This window comes from Apodemus sylvaticus, chromosome 1 (genome assembly GCF_947179515.1).
Source record: "Apodemus sylvaticus chromosome 1, mApoSyl1.1, whole genome shotgun sequence".
Taxonomy (NCBI): domain Eukaryota; kingdom Metazoa; phylum Chordata; class Mammalia; order Rodentia; family Muridae; genus Apodemus; species Apodemus sylvaticus.
The window spans coordinates 162411252-162428017 of record NC_067472.1 but is presented as its reverse complement, the minus strand read 5'-3'; the positions used below and the strand labels follow the sequence as shown (position 1 = coordinate 162428017).

The window sequence follows — 16766 nt, the reverse complement described above, 5'->3', positions numbered from 1 at the left end:
TATTAGGTCAATATCTAGCAGTGTGCACCAGAGAAAGGTATGTGCAAGAACTGTACTTGGCCATGAAAAACTATTTATTAAAGGTGTTTAGTCTTTACTATACAACAGCTCTTCACTCTTTTGACGTACAGTCTCACTTTCTGAAATGAATATCCGGCTGTGAGCAATGCAGAACTGAGTCAGTGACAGGATGAGTTATGTCCAAAGTAGATATGCAAATTCATATTTCATAACCTGACTGCAGAAAAGGTAAGGGCTAAACATAGAGTCTTCGCTTGAGGTAAAAATAAAGTGTGTCCTTAAACCAAGCACTTGAACGTAGCTCAGAATTGCTCACAACTCAATGTGAAGTAAAAAAACCTATAAATACCTAGATCCTGTTTTCAGGATTTGGTACTGAAACATTGACATTTGAAGAAGAGGATGTATGAGCTTTTCCTAGGACAAAGTTATTAATCATTTTCCCCTTAAATTTTGAGAGTTTATTTGCATAAAGCAGGTTTTATATGAATCTCCAAACAGTAGAAGCCTGAGAACCCACCCAATGTATGCGTGCGAATACACACAAAGATTTCACATGCAGGAAGCAGATATTCACTATAAGCATGATTGACCTGAGTTGGTGGGTACCTTTCATTTGGTTGCTACATTCTATGGCCAAGGGTTACAAACACAGCAAAACCCAAAATACATAAGAACAATTTATCAAGAAATGTTACAATTATAAATTATAGCATTATAAATAATGATGAAAAAAAGCCTTTGAAGTAAAAAGAGATACAGTTTTCCCAAAAAAGTTAAAATCACAAAGATGTAATCCCCCAAACCAAAGGAATAAGAGTGATGTCATAGATAAATCCTGGAAGATTACCAGAGATCGAATTACATTAAAAGGACATAGAAAGTTAAAAAGTGACTTTATTAAAAGGACAGATCAAGTAGAATAAAGTCTGTAAATATTTCCAGGATCTTAGGATGAAAAGTGAACAGCACAGGTAGGTGTGTTGGTCCATGTCTGGCCTGTAATCCCCAAAGCAGAAGGACTAGGAGGTCAATATCATCACCCGCTATGTAGTGAGTTCGAGGCCAGCCTGGGCTACATAATGTCCTGCCTCAAACAAACAAACAATAACTTAAAGCAGTGTGGAAAGCTTCAGCAATTTACAAGTGCCTGTGATAAAACTGGATCTCCTTTGTTCCTCTAAACACAACAGCTTAGATTAATTAAAGAAGCTTTAAATTAATTAAGTGCAAAGCTCACATATACATATGAATAGACTGAAAATAAAAAGATGCATACATGTATGCATATGCAATTAAATATTAATTGGCCCTTTAATAGACTGAAATGCTTTCCTGTAAGATAAGCATGACACTAAACAATGTTAAATAAATTAAGAATTGTCACATAACCTCGTTTTATGTGGGCTATGAAAGGTTGATTTCCTGGATTGATTTCCAGTGCTGCTTAACAGATACTGATGTTAGGAGACAGAAAAGGGTATCAAAAGGCGTAACCTCCCAGGGAGATAACAGAGCTCAACCCCCCTATGCTGACCATAGCTAACAGAATGCACTATGGATTTGAACACTACTCAGTAATTTTAAGTACTTTCATTATATGGATTAGTATGTGAAATAGTATGTGTGCTCATCTGCTTGATTCTGCCCTTTTACAATATACACAAGTATCTACTCATAAATGTATATGGTTTTGATTGACACCTAAAGAATAAACAGATTGAGATGTTTGAAAAGAGCTATGTATTATTTTAATAGCAATAAAATGGAAATCCAGTAAGTTCACTGCCATTGAGATGATATAGGATATGTGTATTTATATGTCTTAGTCTGAATTGTACAGAGCATTATGTAAGCAGTAAAAGTAGCTAATTAGGTGGTGATGATGAACAGAACTGGTAATTTATACATAATTTAAAACTGCAAGGCAATGAACAAGAAGGATATAAGGGGGCTGGAGAGATGGCTCAATGGTTAAGAGCACTGACTGCCCTACCAGAGGTCCTGAGTTCTATTCCCAGCAACCACATAGTGGCTCATAACCATCTATAGTGTGACTTGATGCCCTCTTCTGGCATAAAAGTACACATGCAGATAGAGCACTTATATACATTAAATAAATTTTTAAAATCTTTTGAAAAAGGTACTAGGATTTATAACTTAACATTTCTCTTCTGCATGAAGAGTATGTGTCAGTTTGCTAGGACTGAGTGTTTCTGGATAACAAAGACTGGTAACACACGGCTGACCAGGTGTGAGAGCAAGTCCATCACTTTGGCTCTTCGTCTGGATCTGAGCTATTTTTGAACTTTGAAACTATGAGTTGTGAAAGACAAGAGATATCCCTGAAGTCTTCAGAAAGACAGTAGTATCTGAGTGTCCTTGTCTGGTCCCACTGTGACATAGATGCTGTGGAGGGGTCCATAGTCTGCAGCAATGCCGGGAAGGTATTCCAAGTCTGTGAGGCCAGTGCTAACAGGAATGGAAACCATCTCTGCTAGTACACATGGAATTCCCATTATAGAAATGCCTCTCTGGCTTCAGGTTTAGACTAAAAATAAAAAGGAAGAAAGCATACCCATAATCTTTACAATTTTAAATGATAAATGTGATAACTTTGGCAGACAGTATACTGTGCATTTTATATAAAATGTGGAACTAATATGAGCAAATTATTTCTTAAGTTATTTGCAAGTGACTGCTTTGTATAGATCTACCATCTGAGCCCACTCCTTTATGCTATAAACATGAGAATGGAACCAAATCAGCAGGGGGGGTTTCTTTTCCTCATCAAGGAGCCACATGCCAGGTAAAATGTGGATCATCACACCTACCAATGTCTTTCTTAAAGCCCTCTGCTCAGCCAGAACTCCAGATGAACTAATAGGCTAGCTATGCAGACTTTGGTGACTATTTTTCAGTTGGTGACCCACACAGCAATGTCCCTAGTAGAAAGTGCGGGGCAGTTCAGGATCATGTTTTCCTTCACATATATGGAGCTGGCAGAAACCAATCAGCAAACACTGGGCCCAGCATGCAGCCCTGCAAAGGTGCTATCAATCAAGCACAGTGTCACCAGTGTGACTGGAAGTCAAAGCATCCAGTCTGATTTGAATCTATCTCTCCATGGGAATGTGTCCTGTAGCTGAAGATATATGGCTCCTCTGTTGTTTTTGGTGGTTTCATAGTTTAGATAATTTGTATAGTTTAATTTTGATAGGCTATGAAAGCAGGGGAGTCAGATTCAATAAAGAAACATTTTCTTTGTAATCCTGTGATTTTTGCCATTGCATAGGCCATATGGACTGTGAGTTAATGGTGTGTTGAGAATTTAATGATCTATCCAATATTTAAGGACTCTAGATTGGAAACATATTTTCAAAGTTTGTCATTTCTCTTTTGAAAATGATTCTAACTTTAATTTGTGCTTTCCAAGTTAGAAAGACCAGCCTTTCTCTTTATAAAAACTATCCACTAGTACTGTTAGTATGTAACTAATATAGTTATCATATCTCATCTGCTTTCTACTACTGTGGAAAAAGAAACATTGTCATATCAGAACAAAAAAACAAAGAAAGGTTAAAACAAGGCTTTGACTTCTAATGTTCATTACTTAGGGCCTGAGCTCAAGTATTGTGTGCTTATTTTTGCTTCAGTTTAAGAGTTGAGGAAATAATAACTCGACTTACTATTTATACATAAACATACAATTTCTTAAATAGAATTGTATAAAAGTGATGTCTCAAACACTTTCCACCTCTCTGGAATTAGCTGGGTATTTTACTTGCTTCAGGTAGAACAGTAAATAAATGTGCACCATGGAAACAACTAAGTAAAGACAGCTCAGAGAGATTACCCCAGAGACAATACACATGATGTGATTACCCAACAGAGACTTTAGAACAAGAATTCCAAAAATGATCCAAGGAATTTTTGATACTCAAACAAATGGGGGAAAAGCTTCAATGTTGAAAGAAAAGAAAAACAATTATTGTATATATTCCACTGTAATTACTTACAATTACTTTGTAATTATTGTATATTACAATTACACTGCAATTATTGTATATATTAGTCATACAAAATGCTCTTCAGCTATTACTTTTTCATACATGTATATAAAGTCCTTTAATCACATTCATCTCTAGGACTCTCCTTCCTCTTCCCAAACAATTTATCTTTTATTCTTTTTAAAGGCTAGATTTAAAACGAAAGTCACATTATTGAACTAAAGTTTAGCGGGTGACGACAAGGGCAGAATGAAGAGGCCAGGGCGACTCATTGCACTAGAGATTACCCACCTGGACGAAAAGAATTAGCTGTGGGCTGGGAATACAGGCCGTGAACAGATATTCAAGGACTTGTGAATCCAAACCAGCAAAGCTCCAATATCACATCCTCAGGGTCTAGGATGGGGAAAGTGAGTGATGTTGAAAAAAATATTCTAAAACTCAATGGTGGAATTTTCCTCCTTACTTAAAAAAATAAAGTCCATTCCCACAGAGATTCCAAATATGAAATGTAACTAAAACAGGACAGAAGTGTATAGAAATATATCAGCATCAACATTCTGCAAAGGATAGTCAAAGAAAAGTCTGGAAGCTGTGGGAATTGGCATTTTACCCGTGGAAGAAAGACAGTGCAAATGACAGAGTTTCCATGAGAACACTAGAAAAGAAGAAAACATCTCAGAGTTTTTAAAGGCCAGAAGAAAAGTTATGTTTCAAGTTGTGTCTCTGGTTAAATTATTTTCCAAAAAGTAATATATGGTCAGACGGAGGACCACTAATGTAATACGCCACCAAGAAGCTCTATTCTACAAAGTGTTGAAAGCAGGTTTTGCATGAATAGCTGAGTTCCTGTTGCTCTATTTAAAAAATGATATGCTTCCACTTCTTCCCAGAGTATGCAAATAAGATGGGACCTTAAGGAAGAATAGTCCACGCTTTTCCAGAAGTGGTGTTATAGATTAAAAACTGGTTTAAAAGCCATTAAACGAGTTTTTAAACTGTGTCCCCTTTCTAACTTTTAATTCCTATTAACATAAAGAACAGATTTTACGAACTATTTTGCTCTTGAAATAATGTCTTTGAATTATAATGTGGCGATATTCTATTTGTAGAAGCCAGTAAACCCGGCTATAGTGTAAGTTCTGCAAATATCCCTCCTTAGCTAATGTCTGTAACAACAATGAAAACATTTTGAATCTACACTGGCCAATTTGAACTGCAGAGTTCGGGGCTTCCTGGCTATAATTAGAACATGGTGGCTGGTCTAGATGAGTTCGGGTGGCTATAGCAACCCCAAGTGCAACCTTCCACTGCTGACTGATGGACTGTGGCGTGCATCTGCCGTAAATTGCTCCTTACTCACCTGCCACTTATTTTTTCTGATTCGAACACAATTCCAAACTGGTCCTGTCAGAAACTCCTGTGTTTGCAACTATTAGGGAGACAGAGCAGAGGGGCAGGAACACACATTTGCTGCACTCTTAGCCCAGCCCTGATTGGTGCTCCTCAGGGAAAATCCCGAGTACACGTCTAAATCAAGGTTAACATTTTGCATTGTCTGCCTTTTTAAAACAGAAAGCGGAAAACTTAATTTTTCTGCCCAAAGTGTTCTAAATTTTGAGATTTCTTTACTTCCAGAAGAGATGATAAAACCACTTAAGATCTATATGGTTTTGCTATTTTAAATTTTAATCACTAACATATTAAAGATTATTTAAAGCTTAGTTGTAGATCCAAATTCAGTTATCATTTTTGGTAGATTTTGTTCTTTTACAATCATACATGTGTACTGTGAATTCTACACCTTCTCCAACTCCCTCCCCTACCAGTCCCTACTGGCCCCTATGAACCCCTCTTCTCCCAACAAACCTCTTTCTTGTACTTGTCTTGATTTTTGTTCCGTGTCCTGCAGAGTCTGGCTGGGGTCATTGGTGAGGTCAACTTTAAAAAGAACAGCAGAGACTTTAAGGTACTGAATGTGTCTGGGACTTGTAAAGAAATCTGTCTGTTTTCTCCTGATATTGCATCTACATTCACTGAAAACTAACAGCTCACAAGCTTAGATCCCTGTGGGCACTGTGTCAATACATGCATTGCCTCACTAGAATATTTTACCAAAATTATTGATATTATGTCAAATGCTTAGCGAGGTAATGAATATTTCAACAACCATCTGAGAGATCATGGAGCAGGCACCAGGATTAACAGATCCAGTATTTACCCAAATCAAACCTGTCCTTTATATTTTTCTCTCTATATAGTCTTTAAAATATTAGACACTTGGTTCATAACATAAACACATATAAATCATAAGCAAGGCTTGGCAGCACACACCTGTAATCCCTGCTGCTGCTAAGGTCATTCTGGGCAACCCAGCAAGATCACTTAAAAACCAAAGACTGTTTATTATGAAGATTGCACATTAATAATTTTAGTACATCAAATCACAACACAGTGGCAGAGTGCTTGCCAGAGGAGTAAATATTTGCCACTTGAATGTGGTGTCATAAGGTCAGGATATTATGAACACTGATTTGTTCTAGGTTACCATAGACGGTATTCAGATTTTGATAGAGCCTTGTATTACACATAAGTACAATGTATGTATTACATAAATATAAAATGTAGACTCAGTGTTCACACTATACCTATATCCCTGTGGCCACAGTGAGGTCCATAGGAAACCCCAATTCACTAAACTCCAAAAGGCAACCCATATATTTAGAAATGATCTCAAATCTGGAGCACAGGAAGATTTTTGGTGGTTGGGGAAAAGTCACTATTTCTAATGAACTGGTGAAACCAGTTCCCATTTGCTAAAAGAAGTCATTTTTGTGTATTTCAACAGACTTTTGGAGTTTGGAGAACCGGGGTTTCCAGGACCTGACAGCCATTGTGTATGGAACTTATCTCAGGTTGGGATTCATATCACTCCCTGTGTAAAAGGATAGACCCCCAATAGGACTTTAAGACATAGCCAGTTCCTTTTAAGTCAAACCCCACCTCTGTATTAAGAACAATGATACTCTCAGAGACAGCTGGAGACAGCCATCACTGTAATGATTTAAGCTCTTTCCCTTAGGGCTACTGTAATATTCGTAAGTCAAAAGGGCATTCTTAGCCTACCAGGACAATGAGCACCTGATAAATGAGGTGGTGCCACTATTCTGATAGAGTAATTGATCATTTCCAATTAATTCCTGAGAAAAATCAATGTTTGCTTCCTAGAGTGTTTACATCAATTAAATTTTGTCAATAATGAATATCTTGTATCTACAGTTTTTAGGTAAATGGTTATTCTGTTTATAACCTGTTTCTACTTTTAAACCCCGGTATACAGCATCAGCATAAAAAAATGTGACAGCAAGAAAAGTACACTTTAATCCTCAGCAACAAAATACTTTGTGGGGAGAAGTCAGGGTTTGTATACTGTGGCTCAGGCTAGTGTGAACTGTATGTAGCTCAGACTTGGAACTCATCTCTGAGGGGCTAGAACTCACTATGTAGCCCAGGCTACCCTCAGACATAATCATGACATAGATTAATGTTGATTCAACTCTGAGGTATAAAGTAACTCTGGAAACTCTTAAGGCTGCTGGGCTGAAATCTGAGAAAGTCACCACGTATTGGGATTTGATTTTTGTTCAGATCAATTCTACTTAAATCACTTCTAAAGTGGTTTGCACTTCTCAAACAGATGCCCCAGTGGTGATGGTCTATTTCCATTCATAGGGACTTGCTCGTTATGAGTGTCAGTTGCAGTTTGAAGTCTTAGTTGGTCCAGGAGAAACACGTGAGAAGTGGTCTTCTTCTGCACTGAGCATACTATCCCAAGAGACACTCATTCAGACTATATGTACTCATGAGCAAGCGTCAAAGCAGGCAGCAAGAAACAATTGCTTTTCTTGCTGACTTTCATATACCCAGACAGTTGGAAGGATACTGTGGTGGTGGGGTGGGGATGGAGGTGGGTGTCTTTTTCTTCAGTTAATCTTCCCAGAGAATATCTTCACAGACCTGTCCAGAGACATGTCTCTTAACTGATTACAGATCAAATGAAGCAGACAACCAAGATTACAACCCAAGAAAACCACTTCAAAGTAAACAGGAAGCAAGAGCCAAAGAGAAACACTGCAAAACAAAGAAACAACGTTCCACCAACACAGTAGGGTTTACCTTCCTCTTAAGGGACTGTGGACTCTGAAATGCAATGCAGACTCTAGAAAGCCAATGAGTGGCAGGTCTTGCAGTGGGTGCACATTGGACAGCTCACAGCTAATTGTAACTCCTGTTCTAGATGATATGACACTCTCTTTTGGCTTCCAAGGGCATCTATACCACTTGCAAACATCCTCACACAGACACATATATTCATGTTTAAAGATGAAATAAAGCTAAAATAAAAATATTGCTAGAAATTAATCCTGGAATAAAAAGGCATATGAGATATGCCACATATATTTGTATACATGGTAGGCAGATTTGAGAGTAAGGAGGTCAAATAAAAATTTGGACAAGTGATACTAAATTTATATCAAGGCCTTGAATTACCAAGCCTTGCCAATACTACTTTGTATCATAGGCACTGTTGATATTACATAGAAACCCACTTCCAAAAATAATAATTTGACTAAAAAGAGAGGCATATAGAAAGACAAGTATATTTCTTCCCTCATAGGTTCTAGGAAGGTTTCCTTACCCTTTTCAGCCATGGTCCCAGGTAACTTACTACAGCACACTGACTTCAGCCTATTAAAAGGAAAATTCTGATGTCGGTCAGAATTTCTCTTCAAGCAAACAAAAGTAAAACAGCAGAAAATGAGCTGGGAGGCATCAGTATTAAAACTTCTAAACCACTGAAACAAAAATGCAGAAGTTAGTTAGTTGTATGTGCCCAGCTCACACCTATAATCTCACCATGTAGGAATCCCTAGGAGTCTGAGGCTAGAAAGTTCCAGATTAACCTGGGTTAGAGTGAGACCCTAAAGAACAAAACATAACTACATCATGGCCCAGCTGCCATTCCTATGTATATTAGCACAAAGGAATCCAAATCAGAATACAGCAGATTGTAAAAGATGGTTCACACAGATCTGGACAAAAAAAGTAATCTGATTACAGGGAAAAAAATTGATACTACTCTCTTCAGATAATCCTATTAGTTGTTTATACTTGTAGCCTAAATAATTAAAATTCTGCATTATGTATTCTTTTGTTCTATTACCATTTCTATAATTAGGAGTTAATTTTGTGAGTTATGGGCATTTACTTTAATGGGCATTAAGAAAGTATGTTGAAATTAAATGATGTCCAAAAAGAATGGAGGAGTGGCCCCTGGTTCTGGAAAGACTCAGTGCAAGAGTATTGGGAATTCCAGAACAGGGAAGTGGGAAGGGGTGGATGGAAGAACAGGGGGACAGAAGAGGGTTTATGAGACTTGCGGGGACCCAGAAAAGGGGAAATCATTTGAAATGTAAATAAAAAATATATCAATAAAAATAAAAATAAAAAAAAAGTATGTTGATCCCTGGAAATTTACTTAGAAGTTATTTATTAACAAAACTATTATTAAGTTTCAAACACTGAAGCAGGCAAAGTCTTTTTTTTTTTTTTTTTTTTGAGACAGCTTTTTTGTTTGTGTAGCTCTGACTGTCCTAGAACTTGCTCTATAGACCAGGCTAGTCTTGAACCCAGAGATCTACCTGCCTCTGCTTCCCTAGTACTGGAATTAAAGGCCTGCCCCGCAACTACCCAGCAAAGTTGGGTTGTTAGTCAGAAAACAAACACTCAAAATAGTCTCCCTCCAGCAACCATGAGGAAAAACAGAATCAGACATTTAAACACAGGTTGGGGCTATTAACGTGATAAATGGCACATCTGATCTCAATTCTTTTAACTCATTAGATTCATCATATAACGCAAAGGGATATGTTTACATTTATTGTGCTCTAAACACTTAAGTGTGTACTCAGGAAATGCTTTAAACTAATTTGCCGTTATTTTGACTTTCAGAGTAGTGACTTATACAAAGAACAAAACTTTCTGATCAACGCAACTTTAATGCACATTAAGGTTGGTAAACAGATTACGGAAAGCAAGCCCAGGGCTTTAACTCTAGCCCAGTCAGCTTTGAAGTTAACATCTGATGCTTCCACATGCTGTTGGTTAAACAAAACTTTGTACTAAGGAAGAGTGTCAGGAAAAAAGTAACTCATACAGATAAAAAGTGTCCTTGGAAAATTTAAAGCTGCCTTTCCTTTTTAAAGTCCATCTACTTTTAGTATTCTTACAAATTAGCTTTACACAAAACAAGCTGAAAATTCGATGACTTTAAGAATACTTCTAAGGCTAGGGATGTAGCTCAGTGGTGAACACTGTCTAACATAGGCAGGCTCCTGGATCCATTACCAGAACAGAAACGATGTGTATTATACATGTATATATTATATTTATTGTGCATATTATATATACTTATATTACAAACCATTTAAAATTGGCACCTAATTAGGTTTTGGGAGCATGTGTATAGGGAATTGGTGAGAACACTGACAATTTGCAAACTTGTATAGTCAAGAAGTAGCAGGATGTTGTGCATAGAGGCTTCGGTGAGATGTGTGCTTGTTGTTCCCTCAATGGGAAAGGATCTGTCCAGATGCCCAGCCTGGGAACTGAGAATCTACTCTACCATGATCCCACACTCAAGCACGACCAGGCAGGGCCAGCAGGAGGTCTGTCCAGATACTCATTCCAGGAACCTCGAAATCTCCATCCAAGGCTTTGCAGGAGCGCAGGGTCACCAGCACCTCTTCCTGCAGAAATGGCTGAGCATGGCACAAGCTCTGCAGTCTTAGGCACAGCTCTTCCCAGGGCATGTCCTTCAGCTGGTTGGAAACCCAGGCGCCCTTTTGCAGATCATAGTGCAGCTGCCTGGCACACGCTGTGAGCAGATCCAGGTAGGCGCGAGACAGTGTGTGGTGGCAGCCCGCCACAGAGGCCAGGCGCTTAGCAGGCAGATGGCGGCAAAAAGCGGTCAATACCTCAGGACTTTCTAGAAGCCAATGCAGTAGTTTCTGTGGCTCATCTGCACCCGCTGGGTCTGTGGCCTGAGCTGGCTCCGGGTCTGCCTCGCGCAGAAGCGCTTCGGCCGTCACGCTGAGCACGTGCTCCCGCGGCCCGTGTGTCCAGAGCGTGTCAAGGAGTTTGCGCGCGGCCGTGGAGTCGGCACCGCCCAGCTCCCGCAGGCGCGCGTACAGCAAATCCGCGTGCGTGCGCAGCAGCGCGCCCTTAGGCGCGTCCCCGCCGAGGCGGAACAGCAAGTGCAGCGCGCTTCCACGGCGTGCCAGGAGGACCAAGCGCGCCTGCGGCACGTCGTCTTCGTTGTCTGCGGCAGGGCCTGGGAACAGCAAGCTGGGCAGCGCACGGACAGCGGAGGGCGCGAGCGCGCGGTTCCGCAGCAGGCGTAGGGCAAGCCGCGCGTCCCCAGACTCCAGCGCCGCGAAGCTGCGCAGCCCGAGCGGCCCTCCCGGCGCGGGGAGCCGCCTCTCTAGCGCCTCCCGTACGCGGCCGCGGCCCGCGAAGCGTCGGTACACGTGGAGCAAATAGCGTGCCCACTGCAGCGCCCTGCGCACCGTCGCGGCGTCCCACGTGCGCACCAGCGGCCCGCACGACACGGCCAGCAGCTCTGAGAAGCGCTCTGTATGCTGCACAAGCGGCTCCATGGCGGCCGCTTCCGCCCAGACCTTCCTAGGCGCGAGCAGATTGGACGTGAACGTGAGGTCCCACCTCAGCCTGCTTGCCATTGGGCGACGGTCGTGTCAGTCTCGCAACAGGGTTTCCGGGGCACTTTGGCGCTGGAAATGAACTAGGGGAAAGTCCTAAGCTTTCACTCTGGGTCTGGGAGGGGACGCATGAGTGCTTGTTTGTGCGCCAGGAATCTTACATTCTCTTTTGTTTTTAAAAATGCCAGTGGTAGACATTTTGGCGCTTCCCCGGAAGGGGATGGATGCTTATCTCTATTAGCAATGCGGATGTGATCCGCTTGCGAACTCAAAGCTCTTAAGTGACCCGTTTTCCTGGTACTTACAGACCCAGGACCCTCACACGCTGTGCTGTATCCCCGGACTTTTTTCCTTTTTACTTGTTTATATTATTTATTGATTCTGAGGAAACTTATCACTAAATTGTGCACGCAGCCTTTCAGTTTGCAATCCTTCTGCCTCGACTAACCTAGTGACTGGCAGCACTATCCTGAGGCATACTGGCCAAACAGTAAATGGAAGTTTATGCTCAAATTAATTTACTTATTTGTGCTAGACTTTGGAAAGTTCTGGCCATTCTTATCAGCACATATAGTTAAGCCAGTTTTGTTTAGTTTTTAACCATTAGCCCTTGACTATAGTGTTTGGCTTTTGGTATTTTTATTTTAGTCTAACTGTATGGTGGGTTTTAAAGTTTCCGGTCTTAGCTGTAAGGAATTACAGAAGTCACTGATTCATCCACTTACTGAATACTAAGTCACGTGGTGTGATAGCTAGTGAAGTACGGGACTAGAATAGAGTACCACTAGTACCAGTCCTAGTAGCAGTAGAGATAAGTGTAGTTAAATGCTACCAGTGCCACAGCAAACACTAACATTTCCTAGAGAGACTTTCAACTTAACTTCATAATGTGGTAGACAAAAGTAAGAGTCACTAGATCTTAGATGTTTAGGGAAAGCCCCAGTAAACCTTCCTTTCAACCGAATGTCCAAGGGACACAACTCTGAAAAAGCCCCAAGGCCATGGGAACCATTAATAAGACTTAAGCCACCAGAGTGAAAACCAAATCTAATCCAGGATGAGAAAAAAGTCAAAAACAGCTTCATTTCCAGGTGTCTGGGACAGTGCAGAGAACCTTTAGCAGTGCTCACCTTTTCAAAACCGATGTTAAGTTAAATCTCAGCACCACAGTGAGTATTTGTTTTACAGTAGCCACTTTTTATTAAGTAGCTGTGCATGCCTCTGACAGTTTCCCATTGGAAGAAAGCACTTTGGATTTGGAACCAGTTTTCCATTTCGGGAAGATTCATCTAGAGGCTGAAAGATGATAAATACTTTAATTTTAAGAAACCTATGTACTTGAGACAGATATTCCAAGCACACTTAAGTGTAATACAAATCAGATTTGTGTATTTTTAAAGTGGCAGGTATGATGTTTTTAAAGACCAGTTGGATAAGAAAGTGTTGGAAGGCTTTTTGGACGGATCTTTGATTTAGGCCACACAAATATTGGTGCTATCAGGGGATAGTGGAAAATCAAGTGAGGGGAATCTCACAAATTAAAATGTCAGTGTAAGATGTGTATACTGTATGCCGAGAATGCCAGGAACAACCTTCTACCTGCTGGGTACACTCTGCCAATTCCCAATATATAGTAAGTTAGGACAGAAAATGGAAGCTCCGGGTTAGGAAACTTCTGTTAAAATAACATTTCATTCAAATGCAGGAGTGGAGCAACATAAGTAACTAAACTAAGACACTTTCAGCAGGAGCTTACCTCAGGGCACTGGAGAAGATGGAAGCCATATATGTAACATACTGGCATAGGTGTTTGTTGCTGACTTTCAATATGTATTCTGTGGTGTTTTCAGTAAGAGATGTCCTCCATAGGCTATGGTATTTAAATACTTGCTCCCTAGTTGGTAACACTGCTTGAGAAGGTGTAAGAGGTGTGGCCTTGCTGGAGGACATATGTAATTAGTTAGGCTTCGAGAGCTTCAAACACCTTCTACTTCCAATTTCATCTTTTTCTGCTTCATGTTTGCAGGTGAGCATGTCAATGCTTAGCTTCATTCCTCTGCTGCCTTGCTTGTCTCCTGCCACGATGGACTCTTGCTCTACTGGAACCCTGAACCGTAAGCTTACAGAAACCCTGCTACAAGTTGCCTTGGTCATGATGTTTTATCATAGTACCAGAAAGTTTCCTTGTTCTTTGGGATATCAGTGCTAGCTCAGCTCCACCAGCAGGGCCAGAAAATGTTAACTGATCATATTAATGAAACCCTGCCTTAATTTACTAATTCGTCTAGGAATCTAGCTTTAAACCTCTCTCTCTAACATTCTCCACTAAATAAAATAAATTCAAAAGTGGCCAGAGGACTGGCCACTACTGTCATTACTACTGTCATTAGGCCTATGGGATTCAGAAAAAAAAAATCTTATTCTAAAGTCAGTAATGGAGTCTAAGCTGGACACCAGGCATGCTTATGAGAGTTTCGTTTCAGGAACTAAAAATGAATGAACAGTCCTTAATCCGAATCTGTATATAAGTGTGGTACCTTATATATTTATAATTGCTTTTGTCAATCTTGTAGGTTTATTTTTTTAGCTTTATTTAATTTAAGTGTATGTAGCTAAAGAGGCCCTGTCGTATAATATGTGGCTCATAAACTTCGGCTGGTTTGGGTTTGTTAATATGCACTTCTGTAGTAGCTAGGCCTTGTCATGGCCTGCTCCCAATACTACTTTTCCCAAACACAGAACGGCAATCACCAGCATTGTCATGAGCAGTAGTGGAAGAAAGAAAGATGCAGCTGGCTCCTGCAGTGTTTGCTCTTGGTCCTAGGTTGCTCATCAAATACTGTTCAACAGAATATTTTGATTGGAAAATTTGAGCGGATATTTCTGAGTGGGTATAATTTAGAGGCTTGTATTAAGATATGCAATAAGCAAGACATCAACAAACTACATGGCCAGGAGACGAATGAAGGCAACTCCTGTCTGGTGTCCACTTCTGTCACTCTGCAGAGGGCTGCCCATTCACCCTGCCTTACTCACAGCTTTCTTTTCACAGTTCTAGTTAACCAAAGCTAACGGCAGTCTGACAATGTTAATCACAGGATTCTGGAAGTAGGTAGTACATGTTTAGTTAGAGCCGTTTGTCAGAGTGTGATAAAATCCCCGCACCATTTTGCTTCATCCTTCTGACCAGTGTGTTCACCCTTCATCACTGTCAGTCACTCGGTGGCTGCCTTGGGTGGCGTGTGAACTGTCCCCCCACATGCTCATGAATTTTTGTCACCAGTGGAGGGTGTTGTGGCAGAAGGTTAGGTTACCTTTAGATGGCTGAGGCTTATTGGAGGAAGTCACTGGGCAGGCCACGTTTCATAGCCTGCCCCAATTCTTGCCTGCCCTGTAGTTCCTGTAGACTGCACACAGTGTGACCAGCTGCCCTAGGCTTCTGCCACCATGCCTTCCCCATCATGACAACACTCCACCAACAGTGTAAAATATATGCTAAGAAAACTTTGCTTGAATTTTACAGTAGCATTTAACCCCACAGTGTTTTTAAAGGGACCAGAAAGTACTTGAGTTTAAGTAGAATCACATTCATTAGAAATTCTGAATGCCATTAGAATAACAATTATTGCCAGTGCTATCATTTCTGGTTAATGCTGATTCTCCAAAATATGAAGTGAATTCTTTTTTTTTGTGGGTTGGGGGGGGTTGGGGGTGGGGATAAGAGATAGTTTATACTCTGGAGGGATTTTTTGAGTGACCATGACACTGGAACACAGATTTCAGTTACCCCAAATTCCATGTTCCAATGTAGAGGCAGTTTCATTAAGTTTTTTATAATTTTATAGAATAAAGGAAATCATAATAGGGGTGAATTTACAATAGATTATACTTCAGGGAGGCAGATGGAGTGAGGTGAGGGAGCTTACTATAGGTTCAAGGTACTATCTGAGCTTTTTGATTGGTACTGTGGTAGTTAATAGGTTCCAAAAATTTACACAAAACTGTGGTAAAACTGTGAACAGAATCTCCTGGATAGGACCTGTGTCTTAAGAGATTGACTAGAATTTCCGTGGTGGAGAGCAGACACTAATTATATGAGCATGGGCTAGGTCTCACATTCCTAAAGAGCTATTCCTGGCCTACCTCTGTGAACCCTTTTAAAAAGTCATCATCAGGAAAGTGACTAATCCTCTCAAACATAAAAGTCAATGTTTTAAAATATTGTAGTAGGGAGATAGATAGCTCACTGAGTAAGAACACTCGCAGTGCCAGCATGAGGACACGAGGTTAACATCTTAGCACCTATGTAAGAGATTGGGCATGGCTCTGCATGCCTCCAGTGCAGACACTGGGGTAGAGGGCACAGGTGACCTCAGGGACTTATTGACTAGCCAGCCCAGCGAAAACTGTGATCTTTTAATTTAGTAAGAAATCCTGCCTCAAGGCAGTAACAGGGAGTTTGAGGACAGGACCTAACAACTTCCTCTGACCTCTACATGTGTATACATTGGTCTATGCATCTATACACTTAGATCCCTTCACCAAACAATGTCCATAGACACACACACACAATGTGCATATATGAATAAAAACCTTTTTAAAAAACAGCTTTAAGTGTTGGACATTTTATATAAATTAATATTTAAAGCCTCTATTCTATTATCTTACCCATATTTGATATGTAATCAGCTAAGATGTTTATCATCTGGATTATGTCGTTTTCAGGAAAGTAGATTGAACTGGAGATTACCATGTTGTGCTAAACCAAACTCAGAAGAATGTGTATTTTTTTCTGCTATGAGAACTCTAATTAAAGAAATACATAAATATGTGTTATAAATAACATGAGAGCATAAGGACTATCATTTATTTAGAAGAGCAGTGTTATGGTTTGATGAGAATTGTCTCCATAGTCTTGGTTATTTAACCCTTGGTCCCAGTAGGTGCTGTTGTTTGA

General features: G+C 40.2%; 2 protein-coding genes and 1 long non-coding RNA gene across 7 annotated transcripts in view; 1 reads left to right on the top strand and 2 right to left on the bottom strand.

The window, feature by feature from the left end:
• Positions 1–467: 467 nt before the first annotated feature.
• Positions 468–9546, bottom strand: LOC127668270 (uncharacterized). 4 transcript variants are annotated; one of them, XR_007974052.1, is made up of 5 exons: positions 8731–9546; positions 5901–8048; positions 5395–5463; positions 4323–4427; positions 468–2572 (listed from the first exon to the last, which is right to left on the bottom strand). It is a non-coding gene; the product is annotated as an uncharacterized LOC127668270 (long non-coding RNA). The 4 variants fall into 4 exon arrangements; XR_007974063.1 differs by having other exon boundaries at positions 5901–5972; XR_007974050.1 differs by having other exon boundaries at positions 5395–8048.
• A 524-nt stretch (positions 9547–10070) lies between these two features.
• On the bottom strand, positions 10071–11762 carry Fancf (FA complementation group F). The gene has a single exon (XM_052161809.1). It carries the CDS (start codon positions 11747–11749, stop codon positions 10730–10732), a length of 1020 nt encoding a protein of 339 aa, XP_052017769.1. The 5' UTR covers positions 11750–11762; the 3' UTR covers positions 10071–10729.
• Positions 11763–12068: 306 nt separating this feature from the next.
• Positions 12069–16766, top strand: part of Gas2 (growth arrest specific 2) — a 125789-nt gene continuing 121091 nt past the window's right edge. Inside the window, exons 1-2 of one of the 2 annotated variants that reach the window (XM_052161825.1) lie at positions 12069–12978; positions 13836–13923. The gene's annotated coding sequence lies outside the window, so the exon portion shown is untranslated. Of the gene's footprint in view, positions 13924–16766 lie in introns of both variants that reach the window. The other variant, XM_052161835.1, reaches the window with a different exon arrangement.